Source organism: Colletotrichum chrysophilum (genome assembly GCF_026319265.1).
Source record: "Colletotrichum chrysophilum strain AFK26 chromosome Unknown scaffold_34, whole genome shotgun sequence".
In the NCBI taxonomy this organism is placed as follows: Eukaryota; Fungi; Ascomycota; class Sordariomycetes; order Glomerellales; family Glomerellaceae; genus Colletotrichum; species Colletotrichum chrysophilum.
The window spans coordinates 298,378-314,266 of record NW_026517321.1 but is presented as its reverse complement, the minus strand read 5'-3'; the positions used below and the strand labels follow the sequence as shown (position 1 = coordinate 314,266).

Here is a 15,889-nt window from a genome sequence, read left to right as displayed (position 1 = left end):
GCACCAAGAAGAGTGATTGTGTATAGATCTTGAAGCTGTCGCCGAGCTGGAATGTAGGAAGGTGCGTCCAAGCTGGAGGTCGAGTGCCTGCGCTGCGGTGCAGAAGTTGAATGTCTGTAGATGTTTTTCAGAAGTCGTAGAGAAAGGTGGGATCCCTCCGCCGGTAGAGACAAATCTAATCAGGATTAGCGCGTTTGCGCCGTGTCAATCAGTCCGCCATGTGCAGCACTGCATGTGCCCACAAGGTCACCGTGCAGCTAGACCGGGAAAACCTACCTCCGACCCGCGGGAATGGGAGCTGCAACCCGACCTAACCTAACCGCCCCAACGTAACAGTCAGCAAATGCAGCAGTGAAGGTCCACTTTGGGTCAGTGATTGGGTCATCTGGCAAAGCTAGTGCGCAATGACCACCGACGGATAACGTCAAAGCCACTGAGGCAATTGGGCGGCCAGGTACCGCCGCAGGTGCTGCTGGCTGTCGGCGAGTGCCGCTTCCAGTGTCATGTGCTCTCTGCGGCGTAATTGCTGAGGTAGAGCTGACCTGAACTTCATCCATCTCCAAACACCTGTATCGATCATCGTGGCCTTTTTTGCTATTCGGAATCAACACGCTTTCGTTATAGGAACAAACTACCTTCATTTTCCGTAGTTAAAGAAGCGGCCTATAACCTCTTCTGCTCCGTCGCACTCGAGGCAGTAACCGCACCCTTATCGTCGCCAGCGCCAGACACTGGGGACCCGTTTAGACCCCACCCGCGGCATCAAGATTTGTTTACCCTGACAACATCAACGACATACTTCACCGCTTGGTGCGGGACTCCCTCCTCTTATCCTTTTCCTTCTTGCTGACGTCCCTCAGTCAGTTTACACGTAGCCAAAGAAAACATGGACTCGATGCGAAGCCTCAACACCTCCCTGCCTGGCGCCTCAGCAGGGAAGCAGGCTGCGCAAAATGACTCTCCCGAGCAACTCCTCGACGCCTTCAAAAACGCCGCTCTATCGGTGACGAAACTCTACAAGGCCTCCGCTGCTGCCCAATCGAAGGCCCGTATGGACGGGTACCAGGACTGCCTCGACGATTTGCTGGCATTTCTCGACAAAGAACGAATCGGCTTGGGCAATGGCGACGGTCGGAGGATCCGAAGTTGGGCAACCGAGCGGTTGGAAGGCAGGGAGAACTCCCAAAATGCCGAAAGCGACGATGAAGCGGACAAGCCGGAGACCACATCTTCCCCTAATCTCAATCACTCGAACAGCGAGACGCAACTGCAGGAGGAGACACAAATGAGGACCGACTCAACATCTCCCGCTGCCCCTCAACCCGCCCAGGAAGAGCCGGAGATCATGCCGATCACGGTGCCGTCGCAGGACACCTTCACCTTCCAATCCGCACATGCCTGGCCTCCTCAGCCTCCGCAGCAAGACGCGTACCTCAACCTTGCAAACCTCGACCTGTCTGATTCTTCTCGAACACACGACGGCGCAAACGCAAACCCCGCTTCCCGCACGTCAAGGCCACGCCACCCTGCAAATATCCCTCGCTCTGCATCAAGGCAGGGAAACAACCTCGGCCGCGGCGCTGGTTCGAAGCGTAAAATCAACTTTGCCGAAATCTTCGACCTGAGCAGCTTGGACAAGAATATGTTTGGCGGCGGACCGAAGCGCTCCCGTCACACATGATCGGGCGCGGACACGTCTGATAGACCTCATTTTTCTCTTCTTCAGCGACAGACATAGACGTGTCACGAGGCATGTTCAGCGTTTGCCTGCTACGATTCTCGGGCAACATATGACGGATTGAGCAAGCATCGACGCACACTACTAGGGGGAAAGGGAATCAGGCATAGAGTGCGTCACGAAGCGGCGTTAGTTGGTTTTATGAAGGTGCATGGGCGGTGTTAGGTTTGGGACGGTTTTTGCGATGATGCCAATAGGGACGGCTAGCTAGTCCACGTCCATAGCTACATTATATCACATACCTCCTCTGTCCACAATGGCGGGCTATTTCGTTAGGAATATAGCTGCCATGATGACTTGACAGAGATAATGACAGCACAATTCCACGTCAATATCATATCATGTTTGATTTAATTCTTCAGTGCGGCTAAATCACTATGTCCGATGTTTCAGTATTTTAGATTGTCAAGCTGCATAACAAACAACCAAAACATGTTTCAACCAGTCAACGAACGACTCGCTCCCATAACCTTCCGGCCCATCCCAACTATGACGCCGCAGGGTCTCTGTCGTCCAAACTCCTGGAAATCCCTCAACCAAAAAAGCTGTTTGCGCCTCCAAGGTTCTCAATGTGAACTCCGGGACTGAGGTGCGGAGTCATCGCGTGCCCCACCCATTAGAACCTGCTGGACGGCTTTCAGTTTCTGCCAGCCTTCTAATTTCGGCGAATGAAGAAAAACAGACCTTCTAGAAGAAATGAAAGTTTCGCGTACGTTCCACCGCCGGCTTGAAAATTCCCTCACTGCGGAATAATGAGACTATCTGGAGCGGCTCTCTAAAACGGCCACTTCTCTGCCGCTGTCTAAGACTGTCTCGGACGAGTCGTTCACCCTGGTCAATCTTGAGATGCGGCCGGCCAACGGTGCGTGGGTGCCCTGTCACCCCTCCATCACCCGCCTCTTCAACTGCGGGCATACCCCCCCCACTCGCACGCACATCATGCGCTAGCTTCTTAAATCTCTTATTCGCCCACCCCTCCAATAATTAGATCCTCAGGATCATCATACGGAAGGGTGGCCGAGTTGGTTATGGCGCCAGGTTAAGGTCAGCTTAACATCTGTTTCCTGGTGGGGCAACCCGCGCGAGTTCGAGTCTCGTCCCTTTCATTTTGCATTTTTTGATCCTGAATCCGTATGTGTGAACTGTTTATGCTGTTGCAGACCGTCTCCTTTTGCTGTTTTGCTCTGAAACACTCTTTCTTCTCTGTGTAAGCATAAGTGCGCCGGTTTCCCAGGCATGTATTCTAGATGTGCTTCTCTAGAGAACAAAGAAAACATATCGTCTCCTGAGGCCACATGCGCTCACAATTTCAATGGAACGCATATACACATAGACTTCACTCTTTGCGTAAATCGCCACTTCCAGATCATGACCGTTATTGCGTTGAAACTAGTGTCAGAACTCATCATTACCCCGTTTTTGGTTTCTTAAATCTTGGAGGCTCCCTGCGGTGACGGCCACGTGTGTCACCCGCAGGGAGAAGAGATATCATCCCACCAGTCTTTCTGTTTCGCGGACTGCCCTAGGTTTTACAAAACCAATCTAACCATCCCCCGAAGATTTCCCAAACGCCGTACTATGCAAGCCGCGAAGAAGACGAGAAAAAGGCCCCTTTTTTGTGTGAAACCAAGTCTAGTTCTCCTGTCTGTTCTTCCGTTCCCGCTCGACCTCGTACATGAAGTCGAAGTAGCCCTTATCGAACTGGTGGACACGGACGTAACCGTCTTCTCCTCCACTTGCGTAGCCCTTGCCGGTAGGGTCTGCGGCGACAGTGTTCTGAGAAACAGTCAGTAGCTGTACCTTGCCTTTTGTTGCGACATCGACTTACCAGAGGACCGAAGTGACCGCGGACTCTGCCAACCTCATCCTCGAAGATCTTGTGGTAGAATCTCGCCTCGAACTTTCCTTGTCTCGCCGAGGTACGGGTGACATCCATAGCGGCCTGACCACCACCGAGGATGACAAAGTCCTTCTTGGGAGTGATAGTTGCGCTGTTCAGGGGGGTATCGGCGACGTAAGTCTTGAGAACCTCAAGGTCCTTGGCGGTAATAAGCTGACATGGGTTAGCATACAGGCTTCGCCTCGGAACAGTAGATTCGCACATACCTTGGAGGTCTTGTCCTTGCAGGCAGTAATGAAGTAGGTGCGGTCCTGCGACCACTGAAGGTCCATGATGGGAGTGTTAAGCTCATGCACGGGCTCGTTGTAGAGCAGGTCACCAGTCTGTAGGCCAGTCAGCGGCACATCCCTCTCAGTATCCATATTGCAATTCCCACCTTCGCGTCGTACTGGGATACGGAACCGTCCTCGTGACCGGCGATAATGTACTTGGTGAGGTAGCTGAAGCCAGCGACGGTGGCCTTGGACTCGTCGCAAACGATGGTAAGGACGCGCTCGTCGCTCTGCTCGGCCTCGGGATCGGGGTTGATGTCGACGACGATGATGTTGGAGAGGTAACCCATACGCTTCTCGGTGACACCAAGCAGCTTGGTTCCGTCCTCGCTGAACTCGACGCGCTTCACGGCAGTGGGGAACTCCCAGGTCTTGAGGTTCTTGCCCGACTTGATATCCCAAAGGCGCATGGTGTTGTCGGCGGAACCGGAGGCGATCATGGTGCAGGTGGGGTCGACGTCGACAGTCCAGATGGCACCAACGTGGCCGTGGTAAGTGCCGAGACGCTCGCCATTGTGCGCGTACCAAACGCAAATCTGCTGATCCTTGGAGACGGAGAAGATGAGGTCACCGTCGTTGTTGTATCTGTATTTGCGGGAAGCGCGACGTGGTTAGCAGCTGTAAATGCAGCCCCTCTTTGCCGAGAGGAATGAGGAAAAAGCCCTCCCCCCTCCTCCAAATCTGATGCCGCCGCGCAACATACCTAATCTGGGTGAGCGCACGCTCGTGGCCTGCCAAAAGAATGGGCCTCATGTTGACTGATTTCGGGAGTATGCGATTCTCGGTCTCGGGGCAGCTGTACGGGGGGCGTTTGTGCGGCAGGGGACGTCGGTCTTTAAAGGCTTGCGATGTCGTCGGGGATCGTGGAATTTTTGCCCTTCAACGACATTGTGGGTTTCGGTGCACTGTGGGGCACATTTTTCCCTCCCCGCGACGAATTCTGCCACCACTGGCAAGCATTCACCGCTTTCTCCTTCGCCTGAGGCACGGGCCATGTGCCCTGAAGCTTTCGGGCCCAACGTTTGGTCGTCCACGGGTTGACTCACTGTAAGCTTGAGGCTCTACCTGCTGGGTTTAGCGCCGCCGCCACAGGGAGCTTCTGGAGTCATCCAAGCTTCCCAAGCTCCCGTCTGTTCTGTGCCTTTTGTTGATGGTGGTGCATCATCATCTCATTCATCGCCTATCGCAGGAATACCGACAGGTCCGGTTTGACGATTCGACTCATCGTTGACTCACACTCTTCTCACAGCGTTTCAGTCCGCCACTAGGATTGCCAAACGCCAACTCGAACTTCGAGCCCGTCTGCTCTAGTCGTCGAGTCGCGATGATGTGAAATTTTCACCGAATCAGGCCACAACCTGTCAACGCCTTTTCTGTGGCTCTTGTACAACATTGTTTCTTGCCCTTAACCACAGACCTTGACAATCCTAATAACATCGCCACTTTGTACACTACTCGACTCTGTATACCAGTCAATTGCCTCTTTAGAGGCCTGTACAATATTTGAGTCTCGTTACGACGGACGGACGAGGCAGCCTGTGTCATTGGGTCGTCTAATATTTGGAGCGCGCTTATCAGGTCTCAGCGGGACTCGGATAACAGTCCGAGTTTTCGACCTGCCCAACGTGCTGATCCCGATTCCCATGTGTGCTGGGACAAAGTCTGCAGAGAGCCAGGATCAGGGAGCTGACTGCCAGGCTCGCACGACTCATCGCAGCACACGATCTAAGAGTCAGAGACTGGCTAAGGCCCTGTGGAGGAGGTCTGGCTCGAGTGAGCTTGCGGCACAGGGATACGAGGGGGCATCGGGGGCCTAAGTAGGAGTTGAGTATCGCAGCCTCGGATACAGAGCCGAGATGTCCTCACTCTTTCGGCTGAAGGGCAGGCGATGGCCGCAGTGCCCAAGTCGTCCTTATCGGCTCCTGCAGGGACGATCGTCCAATCTGAACGTCGCCAGGCTGCATGCTGGAGCTGAAGCAGCACCAGTGCCAGCATCAACGGGAGCCTTATCCGCAGCAAACTCACTTGCACAGGCTTCCGCAACACCCCGGCTGAAGCTGTCCCTCGGGGTAGATACCGGCCTCCAGGCATATCCATCAGGCCGTCGACCCTGCAGGGCGCTAAATCCCGAGCTTGGCCGCCATCCCTCGCCCCTCCTTCTCAGTGCTTCCGCTTACACTCAAACTGCCCGCTTGGCCGCGGTGAACATTTCAACTCCCACACTTTCTTCCCAACACCCCTCAGACTTTGCGTTCAGACAGTCGAGAAAACGAGCCACTACTCTGGTTTCTAGGCATTCCTTTCGCCCATCTACCGCAAGGACCCTGGGTTCCGTGGACAGAAGCTGTCGCATTCGGTCTTTCGCAACCTCCACGCCCGCAATGGTCGCTACCAAGATTGATGGCACTGCCATCGCCAAGAAGATCCGGGAGACGTTGGGGAACGACATTCTCGAGAAGCAGAAGCTGAACCCTAGATTCCAGCCTACTCTTACGATCATTCAGGGTAAGTTGGCTTCGCTGCTTGTTCCACGCGAACGTTCGTTTGGCTAATCAAGGTTCATCCGCAGTCGGCGATAGATCGGACTCTGGTATGTTGCGACATCATGTCTGCCCCACCATGAAATTTGTCGCGATGCTCACAACCCCGCAGCCACCTATGTTCGCATGAAGGACAAGGCCGCCAAGGAGGTACGCACCCATCATTGAGCCTGTTTTGGCTTGCAAAATAACTCACACTTCTAATCAGGCAAACATTGGATGTGAACTGGTTCACTTTCCCGAGTCCATCTCTGAGCCCGAGCTCCTTGACCGCATCTACCGCCTCAACGACGACCCCGCCGTCCACGGTATCTTGGTGCAATTGCCTCTTCCCAAGCACCTCGATGAGTACACTATCACTTCTGCTGTTGCAGACGAGAAGGATGTCGATGGCTTCGGCACCAGGAATATTGGCGAGCTTGCGAAGCGGGGTGGTCGTCCTCCCTTCGTTCCCTGCACTCCCAAGGGCGTTATGGTCCTGCTTCAGGAGGCTGGCGTCGACTTGAAGGGCAAGAACGCTGTTGTTCTTGGTCGCAGCGACATCGTCGGCAGCCCTGTAAGCTACCTTCTTCGCAATGCGGACGCCACTGTCACTGTATGCCACTCCAAGAGTCAGGGCCTGCAGGAGCACCTCAAGGCAGCCGATGTTGTCGTCGCTGCCATTGGCCAGCCCGGCTTCGTGAAGGGCGAGTGGCTCAAGCCCGGCGTCGTTGTCATCGACGTCGGTACCAACTACATCCCCGATTCTACCAAGAAGTCTGGTCAGCGTCTCGTTGGAGATGTCGACTACGAGTCGGCTTCCCAGGTCGCTTCTCACATTACCCCGGTTCCTGGCGGTGTCGGGCCCATGACCGTCGCAATGCTCATGCACAACGTTGTCGACTCGGCCGTGCAGGCTTTTGAGCGTGAGAAGCAGAGGAAGATTGTTCCTCTGCCTCTTCACCTCAAGGAGCCTGTCCCATCTGACATTGAGGTCTCCAGGGCCCAAAACCCCAAGCAGATCACTCGTCTGGCTAAGGAGGTTGGTATTGCTTCTCACGAGCTTGAGCCTTACGGTGCCTACAAGGCGAAGGTCGATCTTAGCGTTCTGAAGCGTCTCGACCACCGCCGCAATGGCAAGTACGTTGTCGTCACCGGCATCACCCCTACTCCTCTCGGCGAGGGCAAGTCAACAACCACCATGGGTCTCGCTCAGGCCTTGGGCGCCCACCTTGGTCGTGTCACCTTCGCAAACGTTCGTCAGCCCAGTCAAGGCCCTACCTTTGGCATCAAGGGTGGTGCTGCTGGTGGCGGCTACAGCCAGGTTATCCCCATGGACGAGTTCAACCTCCACTTGACCGGTGATATCCACGCCATTACTGCGGCAAACAACCTCCTCGCAGCGGCCATCGAGACGCGCATGTTCCACGAGGATACCCAGAAGGACGGACCTCTCTACAGACGTCTTGTTCCCGCAAAGAACGGCAAGCGGGAGTTTGCGCCCGTCATGTTCCGTCGTCTCAAGAAGCTGGGCATTGAGAAGACCAACCCCGATGAGCTCACGGAGGAGGAGGTCCGCCGCTTCGCCCGTCTGGACATTGACCCTGAGACCATTACGTGGAGACGTGTGCTGGATGTCAACGACAGGCACCTTCGCGGTATCACCGTTGGTGTTGCGCCCACGGAGAAGGGACACAAGCGTGAGACCGGCTTCGATATCTCCGTTGCCAGCGAGTGTATGGCCATCCTGGCCCTCAGCACCAGCTTGGCTGACATGCGTGAGCGTCTTGGCCGCATGGTTGTTGCCAGCTCCAGAAGCGGCGAGCCTGTTACTTGCGACGACCTCGGCGCTGGCGGTGCTCTCACCGCTCTCATGAAGGACGCCATCAAGCCCAACCTGATGCAAACTCTTGAGGGAACTCCCGTCTTCGTGCACGCTGGACCCTTCGCCAACATCAGTGTCGGCAACAGCTCCATCCTGGCTGACAAGATGGCCCTGAAGATTGTTGGCACCGAGGCTGACGAGAACCCCGCCGAGAAGGCCGGTTTCGTTGTTACTGAGGCTGGTTTCGACTTCACCATGGGCGGTGAGCGTTTCTTCAACATCAAGTGCCGTGCCTCCGGTCTTGTTCCGGATGTTGTCGTCGTTGTTGCCACTGTCCGTGCTCTGAAGGTCCACGGTGGTGGTCCTCCCATCGCCCCCGGCGCTGCCCTCGATGCCGTCTACAAGCAGGAGAATGTCGACATTCTTCGTGCTGGTTGCGTCAACCTCCGCAAGCACATCAAGAACGCCAAGGCCTACGGCATCCCCGTCGTGGTCGCCATCAACAAGTTCATCACCGACACCGACGCTGAAATTGCAGTCATCCGCGAAGAGGCCATTGCCGCCGGTGCCGAGGACGCCATCCTCTCCAACCACTGGGCTGAGGGTGGTAAGGGCGCTGTTGAGTTGGGCAAGGGCGTTATCGCCGCCAGCGAGAAGCCCAAGGACTTCAAGCTCCTCTACGATCTCGAGGGATCCGTCCAGCAGCGCATCGAGGCCATTGGCCAGAAGATGTACGGTGCTGCGGCCGTCGAGTTCAGCGAGCTGGCTCAGAAGAAGGTCGACACCTACACAAAGCAGGGCTTCGGCAACTTGCCTATTTGCGTTGCCAAGACCCAGTACTCCCTTTCCCACGACCCCAACCTGAAGGGCGCCCCGACCGGCTTCACAGTTCCTGTTAGGGACGTGAGAATGGCCGCCGGTGCTGGTTACCTGTAAGCAAACCATCCTTCTTACTCTCAGTGACATTGCTAACAACATAACAGGTATGCGCTCGCCGCCGACATCCAGACCATCCCTGGTCTGCCCACAGCTCCGGGTTACCTGAACGTCGATGTCGACACCGAGACTGGTGAGATTGACGGCCTGTTCTAACCGGAAAGTAAAGCATGGATAACCTGCAACCATCTGGTTGCTTGAGGCGCCTCGGGGTTGACTTATAGAGGGAATTGGTTTAAAACGTGGGAAAGGAAAGCAACATTCCGGTGGCATTTATTCAACAAATGGCGCTGGGGATAAGGAAAGAAGACTAGCATCTGTTCAACATATGATACCTGCTCTCGGCTTGTAGAGTACCCAACTGGAATAGAAGGGACTATTTATGATATTACTACAAAAACTTCCCGCCTTTTGGCTTGTCTCATCGTGCATTGATATGATATGGAAGATCTTCAACAAGCTTTGAGTGCGAAGACGATGAAGTCTATAGATCTGCCTTACGTCCGCATTTCTGTATTGAGTGGAGAGAACTGTGATTTTCATTCCAGACAGACCTGCGCTGTCTCATTCGGACTTCTAGACCCCGTTCTCCAACCAGGGACATCTCACAATGCCAGTTGTTGAACCGCTTCTCGGCACCGCGGCAGATGACGTTGCAACCAATGTCCAAGACACGGCATACCACGGCGCAACACCCTCCGCATCCACCTTCTGTGCTTCCATTACATTCAACCGCCAACCCGAACCCATCACTCGTCGCCAATATAATTATATTGATGCTTGGCCCGCTGATCAGGCCCCATGATGCCTGAGATGCTTGCAAACTCTTGAGTCACAACCAAGGTCTGGGTCGACACCACCATCATCTCATTTCCCCGGATTTCGGCAGCAAATACCGACGGCGATTCACAACATCCCACAAACTACCATGCCCAACCTCCCCGAATTCTATGAATGCTATATGACAGGCCTGCTTTACTCCGGAAGTTGCCGCCGGGAGAGGGGGGCGTGAGAGCTGTCAAAGACCACATGGTGCTGCGATGACTTTCTTGGCCTTGTCAGCAGTGTCGCAGAAAACGGTGAGGTGCATGCTGTGTGTCACAAGCGGTATGTGAACGGCTTCGGAATATATGAAATACTTATGTTCCAAAACCAAGCCCCCTGCTGCTGCTACTGATATAGTTTGCTGGCGACAACACGGTTACCCAGTCGGGAAAGCAGCTTCGCAAACTTTCGCATGGTTTTGGCCCCCGTTTCGTGGGTTGGGCAACGGGGTCGTTCCCGGGTGCGTGCGGCTTGGCGATGGTGCGCGGAGATCTAACGGTCATGCGATGTGCTTTGTACATAGTATGTGTATGACGGGCGAGCGGCGAACGACTGGTCATTGCGTCGATCGTCGCAGGCCGGCGAGAAGGAGGTTATCCTCAAGACTCCGTCTTTGTTTGGTCTTGTGTGGCTCGGAAACATTGTCAGCGGCGTGATTGGGCGGCCCGAAAGATACGAGGCCGGATTTTCACTTTGGGATTTTCACTTTGGGCTGGCAGATTTCACAAATGTCATGGCGAAGGCAGTGTTTACGAAGATTCATCAAAGTTGTTCTCTGTAAGCAACAAAGTACAGGCGGCCACGGGGCCAAGCTTCTGTACGGGTATGAACGTATCGCATGACCAGCTCTCTCTCCAATCGTTGAAGGCGTATCCATCCTTTCAAAGCTGCAGAAAAATGCAAGGGAAACCAAATGCCGTGCCCGTATTTACTCCAACAACGCCAGAAAAGGTTTTCAAATATGCACAAGAATGACTTTGATCGCGTAGACATTACCTGGCAATGGCCAAGTCACGTCCGCAGTTGCCGACGTCGTCCCCAACACCAGTATGTTCACCATCCAAATTGCTCGCAGTGCAGCTCTACGGCAGGACCGGAGGTGCGAATGTGGGAGGCGGTGGTGTTGCGGACCTGAGTCATCAAAGTCGCTGGGCCACAGCCCATGACGAGCACGCGCTGGTTCGCAGGGGCCTCTTCGATGGCTTTGGTGATGATCTTGGAGACGTCGGGCCGGCCGTAGTGGATGGGGATATTGTTGATATGAGAGCCGACGGTGGCTTGCTGAATCGGAGAAGTCGGTGTTGTGAGGTCCGACTCGTTGCCGGATTTCTCGGGGTCTGAAACGGTACGAGTAAGAACCTTCGATGGCTGTCGGGGAGCGTGTGCGGCCTCGTCGAACTTCTCGGTCGCAGGCGTGAAGGGTGTGGAAGCGTCAGAGGAGATAGTGCCGGACCGCGATCTGTCAGTTTGAACCATGTCCTCTTGCGACGAGCCATGGGAACCGGGGCTGCGGGTGACGTAAAGCTGGATGGAAGAGTTGAGCGCGCGGTTAATGGTGGCAAGGGACTCCGAAAACCATTCGAAACGGGCTGGATGATATTAGCTTTTTCCACTTTGAGTAAGAGATGGCGAGAGACGTACCAGGATCCTTCACCATCCAGACGAACACAATGCTCTTCTGGGCTCCATCACCGATTCTTTTGAGGAGGTTCAGAGCCATTCCGAAGGTGAAGCTCGCGCCACTGCCACCAGCAACCAAGACAATCTTGTCGTATTCGGCCGGGTTGGGGAATCTTCCATAGGAGCCTTCGACTGATGCCTTGACTGTTGCACCAGGGTTGCTCGTCGCATACCTGTGGAGATCACGAGTGAAACCATCGTAGGAGTTGATAACGAACTCGAGGGGATCCATGTTGGCGATAGTAAACGGGTGCATCTCGAACGCGCGAATCTTGGGAATCCACAGGAAGCAGTGCTCGCCGGAGTTTGCCATGATAGGTGCCTTATTCAGGACGACGCGGGTGCCGCCATGAGGCAGAGGGTAGACGGTGGCAGTGTTGTTGATGCTGTAATAAGCAACTCGGAAAAATCGCAAGATGCGGTCGCTAAGCCAGAGCGCCGAGCCAAGTGCCGTGGCGATGATGATCTTCTTTGTCATCTCGGGCTGGTGAAGGCCCACGAGCACCATCGAAATGGCGAAGAAGGAAACGTGGATGACGTAGAACAGTTCGTACGACCAGAAGCGGACAACCGCGCCAGCCACGACAAGAGTGAGGAAGGTGAAGCCGGAGGCGATACCGTAGATCTCCTCGTGGACACGGAGACGGGCAGCGTTGTTTGCTTCAATAAAGTACGAAGAATAGGTAGCGCCGTGTACGATGATGAGGGCCATCGTGACGTATCCGGCAATCTGGTGGAGGACATTGAGACGCTCGTAAGACCAGGCCGTCAGATATCCGAGAGGAGTGTTCTTGAGGCTCAGGAAAATGACGAAGACGATGTTCGCAATGGCAAGCCTGCTTGTAGTCAGTCTCTAGCAGCTGATCGGGAATTCCGTAGGAAACATACCATCCGGCGCGAGCAGCAACAACAGTGATGTAGGGAAGAAGCGAATCGTCGAGGTACGTTAGGAGAAGGACGACGTTGACCACGATGTAGAGAAGAGCGATGACAGCGTGGCCGGTGGAAGGGAGGGCAGGGAACTTGAGCACAGAGTATCTGCGGACAATTCTGGATTCCGATTAGCTCCCGTCCCAGTGCTACAGTCCGTGAGATGGAGAATATCTCGAGTCTTACCTGGACACAAAGACAAAAGGCTTTGTGGCACCTGAGAGCTTGGAGGCCAGGCCAGTCTTTTGGGCGAAGAGGCGGCTCAGATGAAAGACGATGAAGACTCCCATGAGTGAGCTCAGAATGATGGCAAACCAGGTGACAACATCCTGATTCATGCGCGTCCGCTTTGCAAAGAGCAGCGGGTAGGCTGAAGGACCGCTAACCATTATGAAGAGAGGCCGTGTGAGTCTGTAAGGTTGCTGAGATGTCGTCGGCGGCGGGTTAACAATGAGACAGATACAACACCCTGTGCTCAAGCGACAAACAGTATACACTGAAGTCTTCTGAAGAATTTGAAGCTGTTGGCGGAAGGCGTGAAGAGACGGGTCAAAGTGAAGAAACAGGCGTGGAGGGCCCTGGGATTTTAAGATTGAGAAGTAAGGACGACGTGAGTGTGGTCTGCAGAGGGAGAGGCAGGACCGGGAAAGACAGTGTGGGTGTAAGTGAAGAAGGCGTGAACATGGACAGGGTGTGTGGTTGGGCAAGTGGAGGAGGGGCGGTAGTGTAGATACCTAGAGCAGAAGCCCCCAGGAAAGGAAAGGTGCAGCATGTGGTAGCTGCTCACAATGTGAAGGAAGGTGCCTTCCTCAACTCACAGCATATAGGAAGGAAGGCATTGCAGGGTTTGGCAAGAGCAACTGGGGTCAGGGAAGGAGCCCCCAGAGCCACAGCTGGGTCCCACAAAGCGTTTCTTCCTTGGCCCAGGTAGACCAGAGACCCCAGGCTTGCCTTTTTCAGACGAACTGAGGCGTCTGCTGAAGAAGGGGTGTACACAAGGGAAAGAAAACAGGGAAAGGAAGAAGGCGTTGCTAGCCTACTGCGAAAGAGAATATCAGGAGCACAGCAAAACCCTGAAAGAGTGACATGTCTCTTTTTGCTTTTCTCCTCTGCCTTGCTAAGCTTTTACACTTTTCCCCTGCAAGCTCCCTCCTCCAACTTACACGCTCCGGGTGTGGGCATGGATGAAAGCGGTTGACTTACTGTTCGTGGCTTGCCCCTGGTGGCGCACCTTTTGTCTGGCCCTTTTTTTTCACGGCCTCCCAAACAGCAACCTCATGATAAGCGGAGGAGGGTATCACAGACATCGAGGATCCCGTCAGCTGAAGAAAAAGTTGAATGTCGCAATGGGCCCGTAATGGCGTATCCTGAGGGTCTATCTCAGACCTTCCCATCGTGGGACTGGCCACCCGCCTGGCCATGCACCACCACCACCATCTTGCTTTTTCTGAAGAAGTTCCTGCGCGCCGCTTATCACGCACTTACACAGCAATCTTCCGAAACCGCCTTTCCTGCCAGGGGCGAGTTGTCAAGTCCATGGCATGTGAGACAAGCGTCACGTTCCCCAGCTGGATGGGTTCCTGTGCCGGTGTAAGTAAACGAGGTTGCGTCCTCGACGGCATGGTCTTGCCCTGGGCAAACTGAGCCTTGGTCACCATCCATGGCTGGCCCCCTCTGGGTAGCTGCCTGGAAGAGAGTCACTTGTCGCCCCAAACGACATTCTTTGATACGTGGACATGTCTGGACGGAGGCCCAATGACAGGTTGACAGCCCAAGCCCTCGACGGGGTAGTTGGTGCAAGTAGCCGGTGTAACGTACACGCCAACAGCTCCCCACAAAAGGGAGCTAGGGCAGCGGGAAGGACGAAGCGAAAGAACCGGGGAGCATGTTTGCTTGGATGGCCACAGGAGGATCCCACGGGAGCGAAACAAAAGAAAATCTAGATTGTAGCAAAATTGTGAGATATGGTGGCTGCCCTACAGGAACCAGGAACTCCATCTCGGCCGGCTGGCTGCCTTATTTTGTCAGCTTGACAAAGCTTTTTGCTCGGTTGGCAGGAAGATATTAAAGTGAGCGCACAGCAGCAGCAGGCCGATGATGTTGATTGAGGTTGAAGTAGAGTGGTTTTGTGGCGCGGGATGCTGGGCGGGGGGGCAAGATGATAGGGTACCCCGGGCGTCGACGTCTGAGGTGTTGCGTGCCGTGAACCGTAGTCCCGTCGACAACGGGGCCGTACCAGGACTCGGACGGCCTCCCTCGCTTCGCACCCAGAAGACGGAAGCCCAGGGGGGTGTTGACATAATTTGGGTAAATTAAGCCAACCACGAAAAGAGAACAATACGCAGCCGAGAATTCCAGCACTCCGTGAGAGTCAGAGAAGAGAGACATATGCGTACACATTTACCCCACAAACCAGACACTGTCATGGTCTGTTGTTGGGCTGCGACTGTGAGTCGAAATCCCAAATACCATTCTTCGGGATCAATCTGCCTCCAGATTGTGGCATTCAAGGTGGAGCTCCCGGTATCACGGTGCCTATCTGCATCTTGCAGACAGATTTGACTTGCCTAGATTGGACAGAAGCAAGGTTGTAAACGCCGTCGTACGGCCCGAGTTTCTCGGTGCGAGCTCGAGTCCATTCCATGGATGCCTGCTATCCGTAGGCTGTGGCTGTCCCGTCAGAAGCATCGCACCCGCCGCCGCCTGGTCTGGTCTTTTAGTCTCTCCGTGGTCATAGTCACCTACTGGATGAGTGACCCTGGCTTGGCCCGGCTTTGCTCGATCGAGCCATATCCCGCCCTTTCGTGATCTCCGCCGCAGAACCAAACCGCCCGCGCCTTTTCCCCGAGAGGGTAGGTCGCGCCAAACGCTTGGCATTTGACAACACCTCGCGTGCGCCCGATGGTTTGTAGCTGCCGTGCCAGTGGGGGTTTCTCTCCCCCCTTGCGCTGCGCTGTGGTGGACGCCGGAGCCGGGAAAGGGAAGGGGATGGGGCTAGACAGGATCGGGGTGACGGGAGAGCGGGAGCGCGGGACACGGAGTGTGTTGTGGCGTGGGCCCTGTCCAGGCCAGGCCAGGCGTCATCCGTCCTTGGTTTGAGATAATGATGCGTCAGGAACGCAAAATGTGATATGATGCGATGCAGACGCGGCTGGCTAGACGCTTGGAAGCTTGGTGCCTCTGCTCACCGGTCCAAATTCGTCACCAAAAGCAAGAAAAGCACTGCCATACCGTTTCTCGTTGCCGCCCCCATCGCCGGAAGCA

General features: G+C 54.9%; 4 protein-coding genes and 1 non-coding gene across 5 annotated transcripts; 3 read left to right on the top strand and 2 right to left on the bottom strand.

The window, feature by feature from the left end:
- Window positions 1–886: 886 nt before the first annotated feature.
- Window positions 887–1,681, top strand: COL26b_005215 (uncharacterized protein; the record flags this gene model as incomplete). The annotated part of the gene is made up of 1 exon (XM_053178069.1): window positions 887–1,681. The coding sequence occupies one exon, from the start codon at window positions 887–889 to the stop codon at window positions 1,679–1,681; it is 795 nt and encodes a 264-aa protein (XP_053038028.1).
- A 1,064-nt stretch (window positions 1,682–2,745) lies between these two features.
- On the top strand, window positions 2,746–2,844 carry COL26b_005214. Its single transcript has one exon. It is a non-coding gene; the product is annotated as a tRNA-Leu (tRNA).
- A 526-nt stretch (window positions 2,845–3,370) lies between these two features.
- TIF34 (translation initiation factor eIF3 subunit) lies at window positions 3,371–4,663 on the bottom strand (the record flags this gene model as incomplete). Its single annotated transcript, XM_053178068.1, has 5 exons — window positions 3,371–3,514; window positions 3,567–3,791; window positions 3,845–3,961; window positions 4,015–4,495; window positions 4,614–4,663. 5 exons carry the CDS (start codon window positions 4,661–4,663, stop codon window positions 3,371–3,373), a joined length of 1,017 nt encoding a protein of 338 aa, XP_053038027.1.
- A 1,628-nt stretch (window positions 4,664–6,291) lies between these two features.
- On the top strand, window positions 6,292–9,346 carry COL26b_005212 (uncharacterized protein; the record flags this gene model as incomplete). Its single annotated transcript, XM_053178067.1, has 4 exons — window positions 6,292–6,415; window positions 6,563–6,600; window positions 6,659–9,186; window positions 9,238–9,346. 4 exons carry the CDS (start codon window positions 6,292–6,294, stop codon window positions 9,344–9,346), a joined length of 2,799 nt encoding a protein of 932 aa, XP_053038026.1.
- Window positions 9,347–11,068: 1,722 nt separating this feature from the next.
- COL26b_005211 (uncharacterized protein) lies at window positions 11,069–13,014 on the bottom strand (the record flags this gene model as incomplete). Its single annotated transcript, XM_053178066.1, has 4 exons — window positions 11,069–11,604; window positions 11,657–12,531; window positions 12,584–12,745; window positions 12,812–13,014. 4 exons carry the CDS (start codon window positions 13,012–13,014, stop codon window positions 11,069–11,071), a joined length of 1,776 nt encoding a protein of 591 aa, XP_053038025.1.
- Between the last annotated feature and the right edge of the window lie 2,875 nt (window positions 13,015–15,889).